The sequence below is a fragment of the Sorex araneus genome, chromosome X, assembly GCF_027595985.1.
Source record: "Sorex araneus isolate mSorAra2 chromosome X, mSorAra2.pri, whole genome shotgun sequence".
Classification (NCBI taxonomy): Eukaryota; Metazoa; Chordata; class Mammalia; order Eulipotyphla; family Soricidae; genus Sorex; species Sorex araneus.
Window position 1 is genome coordinate 339,076,106 of NC_073313.1, and position 17,708 is coordinate 339,093,813.

A 17,708-nucleotide genomic window follows, 5' to 3' on the forward strand; every position below is an offset into this window, starting at 1 on the left:
CCTGAGACTCCTGAATTCTTGGTTAAAAGATGCTACCATGGGGCCTGAGAGAAAATGCAGGGGTTAAGACACTTGCCTTGCCCACTCCAGTGCGATCCCCAGCGACACTTGCCTTGCCCACTCCAGTGTGATCCCCAGCGACACTTGCCTTGCCCACTCCAGTGTGATCCCCAGCGACACTTGCCTTGCCCACTCCAGTGTGATCCCCAGCGACACTTGCCTTGCCCACTCCAGTGCGATCCCCAGCGACACTTGCCTTGCCCACTCCAGTGTGATCCCCAGCGACACTTGCCTTGCCCACTCCAGTGTGATCCCCAGCGACACTTGCCTTGCCCACTCCAGTGCGATCCCCAGCGACACTTGCCTTGCCCACTCCAGTGCGATCCCCAGCGACACTTGCCTTGCCCACTCCAGTGTGATCCCCAGCGACACTTGCCTTGCCCACTCCAGTGCGATCCCCAGCGACACTTGCCTTGCCCACTCCAGTGCGATCCCCAGCGACACTTGCCTTGCCCACTCCAGTGTGATCCCCAGCGACACTTGCCTTGCCCACTCCAGTGCGATCCCCAGCGACACTTGCCTTGCCCACTCCAGTGCGATCCCCAGCGACACTTGCCTTGCCCACTCCAGTGTGATCCCCAGCGACACTTGCCTTGCCCACTCCAGTGCGATCCCCAGCGCCCCATGGACACCCCTGAGCACAGAGCCCAGAACAGTCGCTGAACACTACCAGAGCTCCACGCTAATCCCGGTCCTCTGAAAGGAGAAAGATGCCACCGCCATCCCAAAGATGCGAACCAACAGAAACTAAAGGGGTGGGCTGCGGCAGAGCAGGGCAAGGGAGACATCAATGACCGTTAAGAACAAGGCACCAGAGCAGTGGCACAAAGACACCTCGGTCGATATGATGTGTCTCTGTGTCAAAGACACAGGCGAGCCAACGGCCTGCTTCTAAGCAACAGAGCATGGCCAAGGAGACAGGCTGTAACTCCCACAATCCTGTGGGGCTTACGAAAAGGGAAAGGTATTGGGGGGTGGGGTGGAATTTAGGTCAGCTGATTCTGAGTGACAAAGATATATCAGTCCATATGGATGACAGGGACACGAACAGCTGACCCAGGTAGAAGCACAAGAAGGGAAGCATTATGGGGAGGTGTCGGAGTGGGGGAGGGGGGGTGTCTCAGAGGGGAAAGGGCAATGCTGGTCTTCACCCAGATGCCCTATGAGGAGGTGATAATGGAAGCAATACCTTCAACCCATGTTTCTGATGATCCGGGATTTAATTACTATTTAAGTTACTGTTCGGGAAAAGCCTCTGGAGGGAGAGGAGGTTCAATGCAAAACAGCCCAGCAGGAGCTGGAGCGATAGCACAGCGGGCAGGGCATTTGCCTTGCACACTGCAGACCCGGGTTCGATTCCCAGCATCGAGCACCGCCAGGAGTAATTCCTGAGTGCAGAGCCAGCAGTAACCACTGTGCATCGCCAGGTGTGACCCAAAAAGAAAAAATAACAACAACAACAACAACAAAACCAGCCCAGCAGTGTCTGCTTGGGAAACTGGTGGCTCTGAAGCACGCTTCCTGTTGGCTCCTGCATTCCATGCGTGTCCAGCCTGACCCCAGGCCTTGCTGAGAGTGTCTAGAGGAGAACAGTCTGGTACCTGATCCCACAAAGGTGACTCGCCACAGGCTCTCCGACCCAGGTCAGGTGGGGACCAGGAAGGGCTTCACAGAGTGAGGCCCACAGCCACCACAGCTGGACTCAGCCCCCACCTGGCGCCTGCACAGTCAGGCATGGTCCCGGCAGCTCTGTCTGGGACCCAGCATGCACGACAGGGCGTGTGTGAGCACTGCAGGGAGGGGGCAGGACAGCGCTGCCGCCGGGAGCACCCCCCTACACAAACACTGCAGCAAGCAGGCATGAGCACCACAGTGAGCCCCAGAACGAGTGCGAGCATCAGGACGAAGTGCAGCCCCCAGGAGCACCAAGCAAACTCCACTGCCAGACATTCCACCGCTTAGAGAGCACAACCAAGCACGGCGGGAGAGAAAAATGCCGAGAGTGTCTCACTTAGTCTGTGAGGAAAAGCTGGCGGAGAAGTGTGTCCCAGAAATGGGCAGAGGCTGGTGTGCAGCCCCCTCCTCAGTGACTGAAGCCATCTTTCAGGGGGCTGAGGGGACAGTCCGCATGTGGTCAGTCAAATCAGGAAGCTGAAAGGGGCAGGTGAGCACAAACAGTAGAAAAGAGGGTCGAGGAGGCGGGTGACCGGGTGAGGGTGAGGAATGAGGAGGCCGAGGTGGAAGGGAGACCAGCTCAGGATGTCCAGGAAGGGACAACGCACAGAAGACCCACAAGACTGCGGCATGGACAGGAGGTGTGAGAGAGGCTACCACAGGGGCTTCCCGGCAGGTGGGTGGTGGTAAGATGGGGGCCCAGGGCCTGCAGGGCAGAGAAGACCCACAGCATCCACGGGGCCTACTTTGACCCGGAAGCTTTTAATACTGCCACTGCCCATGGCTCCTCTGATGTTCCTTCCTGCCCTCTGGAATACAACATTCTGGCAGGGACCCCCCCACCCCCCGCAAAAGTCACAGGAGAGTACAGGGGGAGGAGCTGGGCCGGGGGTTGGTCTGTGCCATGGGTCAGGCCGGGTGAAACTGGAGGAGTCTCTTGTCGAACCCTCCGGAGCTGAGTCACCATGGCTGCAACTCAAGCAGACGCAGCGGCGGGGGCCACGTCTGATGACACACTCTGAGTGCTGGAACGCCAGACCCCAATGGTCTTGTCTCCTGTGTGAGATCAGGAGAGCCAACGGCCTGCTTCTAATCAACAGAGCATGGCCAAGGGGACAAGATGTCTCTCCCACAGGCCTGTGGGGCTAACGTAAAGGGAAAGGTATTTGGAGGGATGGAATTAAGGTCAACTGAGTTAATCCAATGGGAGATGCACCCACCAGAAAAGTGGAAAAGTCACTTCTCTAGTGGGGTCTACTTCTATTGTTTTACACAAACACTTCAGGTTATCTCCAACCAAGAAGGTTATGGCCCAACTTCCCTTAAATGGGAGTGGGGGAACTACGGGGTCAGACACTGGTTTAAGACCAGAGGAAACAGGAGCATCGCGATGCAGCAGGGACGGTGACAAACACGTGCAAGTGCACAGGGATAACTGACATTATAGGATAACACTGGGTCATCAACGAGAAAGACACTCAAGACCATAAACCTAAGTACCTAAGGGGAAGCGGGAGAGGGGACCCACATATATGGGGCCTGGGGAGATAGTACAGCAGGTAGAGCATCTGCCTTGCACTCGGCTGACCTGGGTTTGATCCCCAGCATCCCATATGGTTCTCCGAGCCCATCAGGTGTGACTCCTAAGTTCAGAGCTAGGAGTAACCCCTGAACTGGCCCCAAAACCAGAAAAAAAAAAAGATTGAATAAGAAAGAAGCCCGGCTCTGAAACCAGGGATGGGAAGGAAGCAGCAAAGTGGGAGGCTGTCCTCCATGTGTGGATCGATGAAAAGCTAAGAACAAATTTTAAGATATCATGGAGAAGACCTTCCATGAGGAAGAGTGAAAATGGGCTTCAAAGTAGAGGCTAAGGATGTGGTTCAAATGGTTAAGCTTGAACCGTGTATGTATCAAGCCTTGGATTAGTCCCCTGGCACAGAGTGGCACACCTCTAGCACGCCCAGTGGCCTTGGTGACCCCCAACACACTGTGCACTGCGAGGTGTAGCCACCCATAACAACAATTTGATGTAAATTTACAGTAGGAAGAAACCTATCAGGATTCTGAGAATCTAATCAGAGAATTCCAGAAATAGGAACCCCCTCGAAAACAAACTGGAACCAAAAAGGCCAATGCCTCCCATCATAACGCTTTGAGCGAAGGTGCAAAAGGGAAGAAGAGAGAGACTGTGTTATAAGTGTCTAAAATTTTCAGAATGCTAAAAACATTCTGACAAGTTGATAAATGCAGGAAACATTTCAGAAATGGCTGAGCCAAACACATACAAACCACTCTGGCTTCTGTAACAGAAAAACAGTATCACGCGAGACTCTTCCCCCAAAGCCAGGACATGAAAACGAGTTACTGACAGTGGCAGAAAAAGAACTAAGGAGGATGTGTGGCCAGCTCAGCAACACAGTCCCCGGGATGAGACACACCAGAAAAGCCCCAGAGGCAGAGGAAACAGGCTGTGGAGGGTTTGCCGGAAACATTCGCACACCACAGGCAGGTGTGCACGTTGCACGAGAGGACTGACATCAAACTGCCTTAGTCCAGCCAGGACAGGCTTTATCTCTCCACTCTTATCACCCTTACGTGGAGATGCCGAGAAGCCAATCCGAGCTACCCTCCTGGGGGTAGATAATTAAGGCATGAAAAGCACCTCCTCCGCGTATCACTTCCCCTGCCACCAGGGTCAGTGCTCTGGGAACAACTGCAATTCAGCTTCAGTGCTCAGACCCGGGCTTCTGACAACCTGCTGCTGGCCTCCGCCCACGAGAGCAGGGCTCCCCTGAAGACGACACCTCACTGTCATCCAATCTTATAAATAACACGCTGGCTTCATGTGCGGTACCACACCAATCTCCTGTAATTATCCAGTTGGTGCATAAGAACACCTAAGAGCACTTACTTTTATTGTAGCAGGTGGCCAGCACCCCTTTGTCTGCAGGACTGGCACTCATGTGCCAGATTTCACCCACTTGATGGAGGAGGACGTTCTTATTTATGATGTTATTTTCATCATCAAAATCTATGATGTGGATCTACAAATAAAACAAAAGGGGCACATTACGTCTTCAGACACTTTGCTTGTATCTAAATTAAATGCTTGTTTTTGTTTTTTTGTTTTTTTTTTCTTGCTTTTTGGGTCACACCCAGCGATGCACAGGGGTTACTCCTGGCTTTGCACTCAGGAATTACCCCTGGCGGTGCTCAGGGGACCATATGGGATGCTGGGAATCGAACCCGGGTCAGCCATGTGCAAGGCAAATGCCCTACCCGCTGTACTATCACTCCAGCCCCCAATGCGTGTTATTTTTAAGTAACTTATGCAGCAGCATATCCCTCTGTGGGTTCATTCTTACTGACAAGGGGGAAATATCTGTAAGGGTGTTTCCGAGAGCAAACCACAGAGGGACAGAGAGTCAGGTCAGCGGGTTCAATCCCTGAAACTGTGTGGGCACCAGGTTGGTAGTAGCCCTGGAGCTCTACCACGTGTGGCCCCAATACAGAAACAAAAAACAGATTGCAAGCTATATAACGAGACTGTTCCCAGTCATATCCAGTCCTAAAGAAACAAGACTCCAAACTCTCTACCCCTCCAGATGTGGCTAATTAACAATGGGCTAGAGTCGGGGCAAGAGTCAGAAAGGATTATACAAAACTGGCCCAAAACCCACCAAGACATGGTGAATGACTGTGGCTGGAGAGAAGTGGGCACTCTTGCCTAATTAGAACAGGGATTCGCCATGACTCACCTATGCCATGGACGTCAAAAGCCCCATATGTCAGTCGTGATGGAGGTGGGAAGGAGAGAGCAAGGCGGTACATTAGCACATCTCATTACTTCTTTTTAAAAATGAGTCCATCAACTCCCAACACTTCAGTCATGTATTAATTATAATAGTGTAACATTTTAGCCACTAAGTACAGTTAAATTGCCATCTCCACACTGTTCTGGAGAGTGTCTACAAGAATTAAAATGATTTTCACATTCACCCTCATCAATATCCTAGCCAATGAGGAAAAAAAATAAAACATACATCTTAAAAATAAATTTATACTATGAAAATCGCCATAAATCTGAGCAAAGATTTATATCCAAGTATGTTCACTGCAGCACTACTTTTCATAATGAAAAATTAGAAGTCACTTAAATGTCTGAAAGAAGGGAATGGTTCTAAAAAAAAAATCATGCGGTATCTGACTATAATATAATGCTATGAAGCCACCCAATAGACTACAAAAGACTACTTAATGCCACAGAAAAATGTTCATAATACATATTTAGGAAAAAAGCGCAAGCAAAAGAACTATATAAATGCTACATATACTTTTTGTTTGTTTTAAAAGCATGCATGTCCAAATAAGAGAAGGACTAGAAAGTAGCTGGTTATCTTTGGATGGTGGGATCATAATAGCTTTTCTTTCGTTTCTTTGTCATTTGCAGGGTTTTTTCAGGATTAATATGCATTGCTGTGCAATCAAAACATTAATTTTTTTTCAATGTTTCCATGACACCAGGAAGCATCTTCACTCTGTACCTTGAAAGGTTTCCTGTTTTGGGTCGGGGTAATATAATAACAAAGGTTAATGCCCTCACCTTGCATATTGCCAAACCCTGTTCTAAATCTGGCACTGCATATGATTCCCCCAAGCCCCGCCTGGAGTGACCCCTGAGAGCAGAGCCAGTAGTAAGCCCTGAGCACCACTAGGTGTGATCCCAAAACCAACCAACCAACCAACCAACCATGTCTCCTGTTTCATTCCTAGCTGTTCCACCAATGCTGGGTTTTAACACCAAAGAAAAAAAAAAAAAAAAAGAGCCTCTGCTAGCCTGCTGAGCTTGGAGCAGAATTCAAACTCCACCACTGCCACTGAGTTTGGTCCTGAACCTGAGTTTCCCTGACTATCCCACAAAGACAAAGTTACACCAGGCCCTGGGATCTTGTGTACAGTGGAGGACGCTTACATGGGTGACCCCAGCACACACTGCGACTGTCCCTTCTCTGCTAAGACAGACATGAAAAATCACTCTAAGTTTAATGCCTGAAATTATTTTTAATAAGTTTCTCCTGACCCCCACAGTCTAATTTCAAAAGAAAAGAAAATTCTGATGAACAACTTCTAAATAGCAAATTCTAGGGGCCACTGAGAAGGCTCTCTGGGCTGAGCCAAGGCTCTGCATGAAAGAGGCCTGGGTTCGGAACCCTGGCCCACATGGGCAGGGATTCACATACATGTGTGAAAACGCATCAAGCTGGAGACTAAATGTTTTCATTTTAATTTATCTTTTCTATGGATGCAAGGATTTTATTTTATTTTTGTATTAATTTTTTATTTTTCAATTATGTCACCATGAGATACATAGTTACAAACAGCTGTTCACAATCAGGTTTCAGTCATACAATGATCCAATACCCATCTCTTCACCAATGTCCATTTCCCACCACTAATGACCCCAGTTTCCCTCTGCCAATCGCACCCCCCACTCCACACCCTGGAGTACACATCCCAACTGCCTGTGGCAAGCCCTTTCCCTCTCCCTCTCCCTCTCCCTCTCAGCACTATGGTCTGCAACACAGATACACTAGGGACTATTATTACACATATGCACAGGGACCACAATGACAACGATAGTTGGAAATGATCACCCTGGATAGGAACTGCGTGCTCAACTAGGTAAAGGAACAAATACAATAACTTCTCAGTATCTGTGTTGCAGATCATTTTATATTATATGACCCTTGTCATCAGTTGTGGGGACCCAGGGACCATCCCAGTGACACTGGGTCTAGCAGTGGTTCAAAGCCTTGGGCCAACAATGCTGGGAGGGTAAAAGAAGGGACACAGGGTACTGGATTCAGTATTGAGGATCCAACTAAGAATACAAAATATGTACTCCATTCCTTTGCACTGTCTCCCAGACCTTCAAGCTATATTCTCTAGATAAGTATTTTAATGCAAGTATATTACAGTTTTTTTGGCAGAAATCTGTTAAAGATGAATAAGAAATGAGTTAGGAACTTTATTCCTTATTACAACTATTAAACTTTTAAAAGTAAGAATTCTGGGGGCCATAAAGGTAGCTCAGTGAGCTGAGTCCAGGCTCAGCACCTCCAGGAGTGAACCCTGAGCAACAAGCTGGGAGTAGCCCCTGAGTACTGGGTGTAGCTCAAAAACCAAAGCCAAAAAAAGATCTATGATACTAAATTCTTCCTTGGTCGGGGAGGGGATTGGGCCATACCCAGCAGTGTTTGTGCCTTACTCCTGTCTCTGTGCTCAGGGATCAATCCTAGCCATGCTAGGGGAACACAAGCAGTGCCTGGGACTGAATCTGGGTGGGCTGTGTGCAAGACAAGCACCTGAGTCCCTGTCTCATAAAGACATATATCTTTATGTCTTTCCAGCCCGTGTGTGTCTGTGTGTGTGTGTGTGTGTGTGTGAGATACTGGGGAGCAAACCTAGAGCCTCACATATGTGTGAGTCAGGCTCCCTGGTCCCCAATTTTTATTAGCCAATACTGCTAGTGATGGCAACCACTACTGGTAAAATTCTGATAAACTGAGTACACATTCTATAAATACTTCTTTTAGAAGACTGATAATATACTAAGAACTATATAAATGGTGATTTCTTGAATCTTTTGGGGGGGGAATGGGTATCGTTTAACTTTAAAATGATGGTTAAGTACAATTAGAAACACTAAATGTGTGATGAGAGTATTCCATTTTGAAAGTATAGGATGTCATATAATTATGTAAAAGTCACATATAAACACAGACAAAAATGTAATGTGTAAAATCCAAGACGATTTCATGTTGTTAGGGTCAACAGGAAAGAAATTTTGTGGCATCTGACACGTTTCCTACTGGAGAGAAATCCATTAACACTGATAAAAGGAATGCACTTAAATGTAATCTTTCCTGCCTGTCCCCCTGAATCTCTCCCTCTGCAAATCACAGGGCCTCTGGCTTTGACATTCTTAACTTGGGGTTCTAAGACCCATCTTTCAAGAAAGCCCGGTTCCCCCTGCACACTGATATGCCCTCTCTTCTCTCACCTCTCTCTCCCTCCCCAATCTCAGATCTTACAACTGCCCAACATTGCACGGTTGGCCCTGTTCTCTTGATTCCTGCCGTCTTCACTGTGGTCTGGAGAAGAATCTTGGCTCCCCAACTTCTCAGAAAACTGTTTCCTTTCCTCTAAAGCACTTTCCAACCTAGATCTACTGTGTGATCCAAACACATCTGCCTTCAGATGCAACTACTACATTCTCACACACTGAAAGTCAGCTTCCTCCCTGAAAGTAGGGTGCAGGGAAGAGTAAGATTCTCCTAAGTTCATCTCATCTATTTTCATGCACTCTGATCATATGGCTTTAACACATATGCATATTAAAGTCGGCTACTGGCAGGTCCAAAGGATATCTCCATGAAGCAGTTCAATCTGGCTTTGTTCAGAAAGTATAGCAAGTTAGTACAACAAGGAGCCAGAGAGATAATACTACAGGCAGCCTTGCACACAGCTGACCCAGGTTCAATCCCAGAACCGCAATAGTCCCTAGAGCATCACCAAAAGCGATCCCTGAGCTAAGAGCTGGGAGTAAATCCTGAACCTCACAGAATATGGTCACCAAACAAAAACAGCACCACTATAAAAACAATAATGGCTCTTATATTAAAGATATATATACATATATATGTACATATATATAGGAGCTGGAGAGAGTACAGTGGGTAGAGCACTTACCTTGGAAGTAGCCAACCCAGATTCAATTCCTGGCACCCTTGAGCATTGTTAGGCATGCCCCCACAAGAAAAAGATACAAAAATAGAAATTGGAATAAAACACAAATAGAGGGGAAAAAGGAAAACAAGCAATAATGGTTCTTCTATTAAATGTGCCAGAGAGGGGGTTATGCACATTAGTTCCTTTACCCATTAAACAGCCCAATCATGTTTCACTCTTAACCACAGTCGAAGGATAAAGAAAGTGAAATTTCCAGAAGCAAAGCCACCCGGCTCAGACAGAAGACAGGATTCTAGAGCACCTGCTCAGAACCCCACATTATCCAAAACCAAACCATGCCATGCCACCCCCCACCCCAACTAACCCACACCAGAAGGCACACAGACTCCACCTCAAAATAATGGGTTCCTCTCATGTGACTTGATGGAACTGGAGGATCTCATGTTAAGTGAAGTAAATCAGAAAAAAGACAAATAGCAGATGATCTCACTTACACGTGATATACAGAATAACAGAAAACGGGAATGCAAGGTATCAGAGGGAGGATACCTAGCCTACGTTACCCTAAACTCTAGATAACAGAAATGAGGAGGACAAGGAAGAAAAGAAATAGAAGGGAAATAAGAGGCAGATGGGAAGTAATAGGGTGCAAGGGCCAGGGCCTTGGGCACGTTGGTGGCATCTGTATACATCTAAACCACAGAACCAACAACAAACACTATAAGCAGGAGACCCAAATTATAATAATCAAACTTAAAATTTGCCTTTCAAAAGTCAGTCTGAAGGGCGGGAAGGAATCTGGGGACGATGGTGGAGGGAGGGGAGTTGATGCTGGCAGTGGGACGACTGGTGGAACAGTGTATGCCTAAAACTTGACTATGAACAAAACTATGTAAATCATGGTGTCTTAACAAAAATAGTAAAAATTTAAAAAAATAAAAATATAAAGATTATACACATACATGTTCATATACAAATATGTATGTGTGTATATATGTATATATATACACACACAAACACACACATACACACACATATATATGTTTCACTCATTGGCAGATAGACAAAAGTATGTAAGGAGAATGATCCTGGTTCCAAATAAAGAGACGAAATCCTACCCACTTACTCTTGGTTTTAAATTTTATTTATTTATTTATTTATTTAGGACTTTCTTTGGCCCACCCAGTGATATTCAGGGGTTACTCCTGGCTCTGCACTCAGGAATTACTCCTGGTGGTGCTCAGGGGACCATATGGGATGCTGGGAATCAAACCCAGTTCAGCTGCATGCAAGAGAAATGAATGGCCTACCCACTGTACTATCACTCCAGCCCCAACCCACCTACTTTTGGGACCCCATCTAGCTCACACTGGAGCACAAAGAAATATTCTTTCACACAAATTTCTGCAGTTACAAACCAGTCACAGAAATAAGCAATCCAATGGAGAACAAACTATAATCAGGTGAATGCAAAAACACACACAAAATAAAGTTAATGCTGCAGCTTGGAGGGTCGGGAAGGCGTGTGATCATACCAGTAGTAGTTAGACGTTAAATTCGACATACCATATCTAAGTTTTTTTAATGTGTTTTAAAAATCTAATAATGAAGATCAAACTCATATTTTAAATTACACTATCAAAATTTTTTAAGATTGGATTTACTAGTTCAGGGCTGAGGGCATAGATGACATTCTATAAAAATTTAGGAGCAGGAGTCATAAAATTTATTAGGAAGCCCATAAAGATGATCTTAACCGACCCTCCCTCCCTTTCTTGGAGAATCAGAGCTTCGAGCCAGGCATGGCCTCAGCCCCGGCTCCCCGGCACCCAGATCCAGGCTGAGGCCCCAGACTCCAGCCCCTGCACTGTTGTTCCACTTCATCTCTCCCACTAAATGGACATTTTAAAACCCCCCAAAATTCAAAGTAATAATAATAACATGATTAAAACTGGATGTGAAAAATCACAAGGTCCCCTCTGGGGGTAAGTGAGGGAGACAAGGGCTTAGCTCATGGTAAAGATTCTCCCTGAGAATGAGTGAGCTTTTCCCGAGGCTCAGCCTGACCCACGAGGCTAGAAGATTCTGGTGAGTTGCCCACAGTCCTCTGCCTACTAAGCTTCACCATTAATAGTACCTGCCCTGCTATCCAAAACAAAAAACACCTATGCAAGTGGTGGTGATGTAGACACGTAGACAGGGGAAAGTCCTGGCAAGAGCAATGAAACATGTAACAAAACTTCTGGGAGGAAAATCGAAGGCTGATCCACCCAGAGCAAAATAAAGACCTGATAAGACCATCAAGGGCTGGAGCGATAGGCCGACCCGGGTTTGATTCCTCTGTCCCTCTCGCAGAGCCCGGCAAGCTACTGAGAGTATCCCGCCCACATGGCAGAGCCTGGCAAGCTACCCGTGGTGTATTCGATATGCCAAAACCAGTAACAATAAATCTCACAATGGAGACATTACTGGTGCCCGTTTGAGCAAATGAATGAGCAACGGGATGACAATGATACAGCGATAGAGAAGACCTTCAGCAGCGGACCCGGAGGAGACTGGACCCCTCCCCAAGCAGTTCCTCAAGCCCTCGGACCTCTTTCTTAATCCGATTAACTTTAGTTATTCAACCTGAGAAGACTCCAGAAATGTTCTGAATGTTCCGATCAAGACAACCTCGAATGTTCCAGATCAAGACAACCCTCAAAGAGCCCATAAAAGCCACCTTGAACAAAGGAAGGGTACGCATATGCTGCCCAAGCCTGTGTGCTGCTTGCGCCCGTGTGGCCGAGCATATGTGAAGCCCGAGCACATGTGTCACTTGCATCTCCCCTCTTGGGATGTGTACTTTCATGCTTTCATGTCTAATGCTGGTATGTGTGTAGGGGCGGTTGGAGAGAGTCCATGTTCTTTCTCTCTTGAGCACGTTACTCTCCACTCTCTCCCTCTTTCTCTCCCTCCTTCCCTTCAAAACCTCCAAATAAAATCCGTTTTACTTCACTGCTCGTCTACTCCTGAAATTCTTTTCTGCGAGGCGAGACAAGACGCCAGTAACGCTGGGTCCCGGGTGGCAGAGGCAGATCGGGAGAAAGTGACTGTCTTTTTCTCCTCCCAATTCACATGAGCCACCCGTGGGGTCCACCTACATCAGTGGTTCTGTAGGAACAATACACAACACTGTTGGTAGCTCCATGTACGAGCCAGGAGCCCTTCTCAGGATTCCTGAGTACCAGTCTTCGTCATTCCAGTGACAGCCAGTACCCCCGAGACACCTCTCTACCTCCTGAGCAATGCGCTATCGCCAGCTAGGAGAGCATCAGCACAGCGACACCACCACCACAAAGACTAAGATACAGGGGGCACCCTGAATCTATTTCTACCTCAACCTCCTTGGAAGTGACATGCAGAGAGAAAGTGACCAGGGAGTCGGGGGACCTCAGTGCCCCTTAGGTTCCTCCACTTTCTGCCAGCAACACCTCGGCAAGTCATTCTTTCCGGTCTCTGACCTCAGTATTTGCAAATTTAGGAAAGTTCATTCCTCGACACAGACTGGCCCTCCGGTTAAGACTCTGAGAAGGAACTCTGGCAGAGGTAATTTCCCGGTGTTTGTAATGCCCATCGCCTGTCTCCCACTAACCCATCTATAACTATACTTTCTACGGAAGCAAATGGGTCCTACTACGGAAACATCCCTTGCCCCATCTCACCAAAACCTGCCAGGAAAACAACAACAAGAACAACAGGCCCCACATTCCACTTCCTCGGCTTTCCTGTGCCCTGTGGCACTTTCTTTACAACAGTCAAGGCTTAGTCCATTCAAGCTAGTAGAACAAATTAGAGCCTAAAGACTTATCAACAGAAGTGTACTCTTCACAGTTAGAGACTGAGTCTGACTTCCAGGTGCTTGCACAGGTGAGTGTTGAGGACGGGTCTCTTCCTGGATCGTAACTGTTTTCTCACTAAGACCTCACGAGGCAGAGGGGACACTCTCCAGTCCTAGCACTAAACCACCAGCCTGACTAGTTCACAATAAATAAACAAACAAATAAATAAATAATTTGGGATGCCCTCAAAAAAAAAAAAAAAGAAACCATGTTACAGAGAATTACATGTTTTTAAGGAAATTATAGTATGCTTAATCCAGGTAGACCCGAATCCTCAGACCACAGACGCCGGAGCATGTGGAAACCTCCACGTTATCCTGCACTGTCCCTAATCACCCCTCCCCTCTCTGTCTCGCAACATCTCCCATAAGCAAGAAGGGAAGCACATGGTAGAAGTGGCACACAACACACTCACGCCCTCTCCGTGCTCTCAGTTACCTGCACAGAATTCCAGGTTCAGGGTGCCTGAGAGGAAACAACCACCAGCCAGGCCCTGGAGACGCTTAAGGAAATCCTGGTGACAGGGGCCGGTAGAAAGGCCCCCTGTGACCACTCCCAACCCCCTCCCCGACCCTCAGAGCTCCCAGCCTAGCTGTCAGATGCACGGAGAGGAGGGCACCTGCCCTGTGAGGCCCAGGCCACCCCAGCACGCAGGCTGCACGCAGGTGCGGCCCACGGGCAGCAGGCTCTCTCTCCGTAGCCGGTTCTGGGCTTTTACTCCTCACAACTCCGGTGGGACAGGCTGGTAATGGGTTTTGACCCAATTCTCCTTGCTATTCCGAGGAACAAATGGAATGTGACGGAATCGACTGGAGCAAAAACATGGCATGGAAAGGCCAAGCATGGGGAAGATTCTTGAACAGAAAAACTGTCGATGGTGGTGGAGAGAGAGGGAGCACACCAAAAAGAAATCTGGTTCGTGTGTCTGAAGATAAAATAAGAGACCATTAAAGAAAAAAAAAAGACATGGGGGGGGGATGGCTGGAACGATAGCACAGCGGGTAGGGCGTTTGCCTTGCATGCAACCTACCCGGGTTCGATTCCCCGAATCCCATATGGTCCCCTGAACACCGCCAGGAGTGATTCCTGAGTGCAGAGCCAGGAGTGACCCCTGAGCATTGCCGGGTGTGACCCAAAAAGAAAAAAAAAAAAACATTCCAGGGTATCTGTGACTGCCACGTGAATGAAAGAGTTTGCTAAGTTACCTCATTATTCCAAGGTGGGTGGTGATTGTTAAACTACCTCCATCCAGTGACAAACGGTCCTGAGCCACGCATCGAAAGGGTACCCGGCCCTTACAACAGTCACACACAGGCAGGGGTCAGAGAGGGAGGCAACCAGAACTTAAGAGAAAAACAAGACAAAAAAAAAAAAACCACTCAGGATCCAGCCCTCCACTGGGGGGCACAGAAGAGGCTGGGGCTCCCCAAGCTGCGGACACTGGAAGGGTGACGGGGCAGTGTCCACTGAGAAGGCGACAGCAGGACCCGACGTGGAGCAGCAGCCCCAAGCCCAGGGCAGAGTCTCCATTCCACCTCCATCCAAAGAACCCCCCAGCGAAATTCCTGTCACTGCACACGAAGACAGCAGAGGGGTGTTTTCAGGTCTGAGAACCACTCCTGCTTCCCCCAGGAGCGAGGTGGGATGGGGCAGGTGGGGCCTGAGAGAACTCTGGGTCTCCCTGCTCAGGCACTGACCCTGAGCACTGGAAAGAGCCAGTAAGCAGACACCAATCCTATGGACCATCTGGGAACACACTAAAAACAGAGATGCCCAGGGGGTGGAGCGATAGTACACCAAGTAGGGTATTTGACTTGCACACAGCCAACCCAGGTTCGATCCCTAGCATCCCATATGGTCCCCCTGAGTACCACTAGGAGTAATTCCTGAGTACAAAACCAGGAGTAACCCCTGTGCATCCCAAAAAAGAACCTGTTGTTCATCGATTTGCTCGAGCAGACACCAGTAACATCTCCATTGTGAGACTTGTTGTTACTGTTTTTGGCATACTGAATACACCACGGGGAGCTTGCCAGGCTCTGCCGTGCGAGCAGGATATTCTCGGTAGCTTGCCAGGCTCTCCAAGAGGGACGGAGGAATTGAACCCGGGTCGACCGCGTGCAAGGCCTTACCCACTGTGCTATCGCTTCAGTCCAAAAAAGAAAAAAGAAAAAAAAAACCAGATGGCCCAGGGAAGAAAGCTGAACAGCAGCAAGTGACCGGGTCTCTGCTGTGCTGCTGGATCGAATCCCTCAAAACCTGTACCCTCGGGTCACGATGCCCATCCTCACGGGGGGTAGGAGGGCAAGAGAGGCACAGGGAGAAACGGAGGTTCAATCAGTCTGGAGAGGAGCCTGGGAGTCTGAATTTCTGACAAATACCCAGGGATCCCATGGAAGGCCTAGTACAGGACTTACAAACGGAAAGGGCTCACTAAGTTAGCCTTCATCAAAGTCCAAGTGCAGAACAATGGAGCTTAAAAATGCAAAGGCAGAGAGTATCTGGGGAAAGAAACCAGCTGTGCAGGCATCCTGCGCCCCCCCCCCAGTCTTTTTGCTGACCATGACCATAATTTGTTGGGCTACATTGAGAGAGGATGAGTCACACCCTCCTGGTGCCACCCTGACTGCACCCCCTTCTCCACAGGAAATACGGCCTGCCTGCAAATAGGCAGATCCTGGAGCACAGAATAGTCCACCCATCCCTAGCCCCCCACCGCACGCCCCCAAACTAAAATCCCTAATTCCCGATCACTGCCTCCATTGCCCCCTTCCTCAGAAAAGAGATAAAGACTCTGAATGCGAGCACAGACCTATGAGAAACAAAGGAGATCATCTGACAAAGAAAGGTCAGCGGCTGTGACAGCTCCAAAAAAAAAAGGAAAGAAAGAAAGTAAAAAAAAAAAAAAAAAAAAAAAAAGGTCAGAAAACTAGCACAGCTGAATTAAGCAGTAATGACACTGGAGCAGGCGCTTTCTAGGGAATTAATGACTGCCAGGGAGGAATGACGGCCCGAGGCAAAGCCAGGGGCCATTAACCCAACCAGCCAGTCACTGACTCCCCAGCTTCACGGCTCAAACAAGAGGGAGGGCGGCAGAGCCTGCAGGAGGAGACCAGATTCCTTTGTCACAGAGCAGGCCCGGGACAGCACCCACCACCCTCTGAATGGCCCCTTGCAGACGCGGGCACATCAGCACGGTGCCCTGTCTGTGCGTGCGTCTGCACGGCTCACTGCAGTCAGCCTGCAGGACGCGCACTGCGGCCCGAGCATCCGAACGAGAGCGTCTCCCTTAAGGAGCCGGCAGGGGGGACTCAGAACTCTGCGCCCCCTCCAGCCGGGTCACCCGGTGTCTGCTGATGGCCAGCCTCCGCGCTGACCGGGAAGGGGTCAACAGCACCGGGCGTGGCAGTCACCCCCAAAGCACCCCCAGTCAGCCGCCCGGGGACCCCCTCTGTCTCCCACAGCGCCCGCGCCTGCGGGGGCGGCAGGAAGGCCGAGGGGGAGAGGCGCACCCCAAAGCACCCCCGGTCAGCCACCCGGGACCCCCCCTGTTTCCCACAGCGCCCGCGCCTGCGGGGGCGGCAGGAAGGCGAGGGGCTCGCGCACCCCGAGACCGGGCAGGCAGCAGCAGGCGCAGCCCGGCTCCCTCGCGGGCATCAAAGGCACAAGCGGCTGCCGAGCAAGCTGGAGAAGAGGCGGGATCCGGCGCGAGCGTTTCCATCGTTTCAAAATTCATCTCACATTTTACAATAACGGCTGACGGCTGCTGGCAAAGACAGGAAGGGCTCTCCTCCTCTCTGCAGGAAACAGCCACCATGACGGCTAAGCCGACGGCCCCTTCCTCTCACGGGGGAGCAATTCCCAGACCAGCGCCAGACCCGGGGAGCACCTGAGGTGGCCCGGCCCACTGTTGGCTCAAGAAACACATCTGACGCCTGTGGGAGGAAGCATGCACCACAGGCGAGTCACATGTGTGTCCTGTGGAGGAAGAGCTGTCACATGTGAGGAAACACATAGGGAGAACGTGGTTCGTCTGTGTGCTGTGGGGGGAGGTGGTGACACTGTGTCTCCTAAGAATGTGTCATGAGAGAGACAACCATGCGTTATATGTGAGGAAGCACGTGTCAGAGAGAAAAGGAGTGCCACATGTAAGAGGAACACGCATGCCACATGGAAAGGGAGACAGGCCTGCGCATTGTGGAAGGGTGTGTGTGTCACCTATGGGGAGAATCGCACCCACATGTGAGAGAAAGCAGACATGCCTGTCTCATGTGAAAGACTCCTGTGGGCCTAGGAGGGAGGCACGGGCTGCGTGAGAGAAGCCACGTGGAGTCTGAGCGC

General features: G+C 49.4%; 1 protein-coding gene across 3 annotated transcripts in view; it reads right to left on the reverse strand.

Moving 5' to 3' along the window:
- Positions 1–17,708, reverse strand: part of EIPR1 (EARP complex and GARP complex interacting protein 1) — a 161,761-nt gene that overhangs the window by 117,308 nt on the left and 26,745 nt on the right. The window contains exons 1-2 of one of the 3 annotated variants that reach the window (XM_055121565.1): positions 17,109–17,228; positions 4,646–4,778 (exon numbers count right to left, since the gene is read on the reverse strand). The exons of 1 other annotated variant lie outside the window; for it this stretch is intronic. In XM_055121565.1, coding sequence (XP_054977540.1) covers positions 4,646–4,697 — 52 coding nt within the window. In that variant the 5' untranslated portion in view covers positions 4,698–4,778; positions 17,109–17,228. Of the gene's footprint in view, positions 1–4,645; positions 4,779–17,108; positions 17,229–17,708 lie in introns of those variants that run through there. One more of the 3 variants, XM_055121564.1, reaches the window with a different exon arrangement.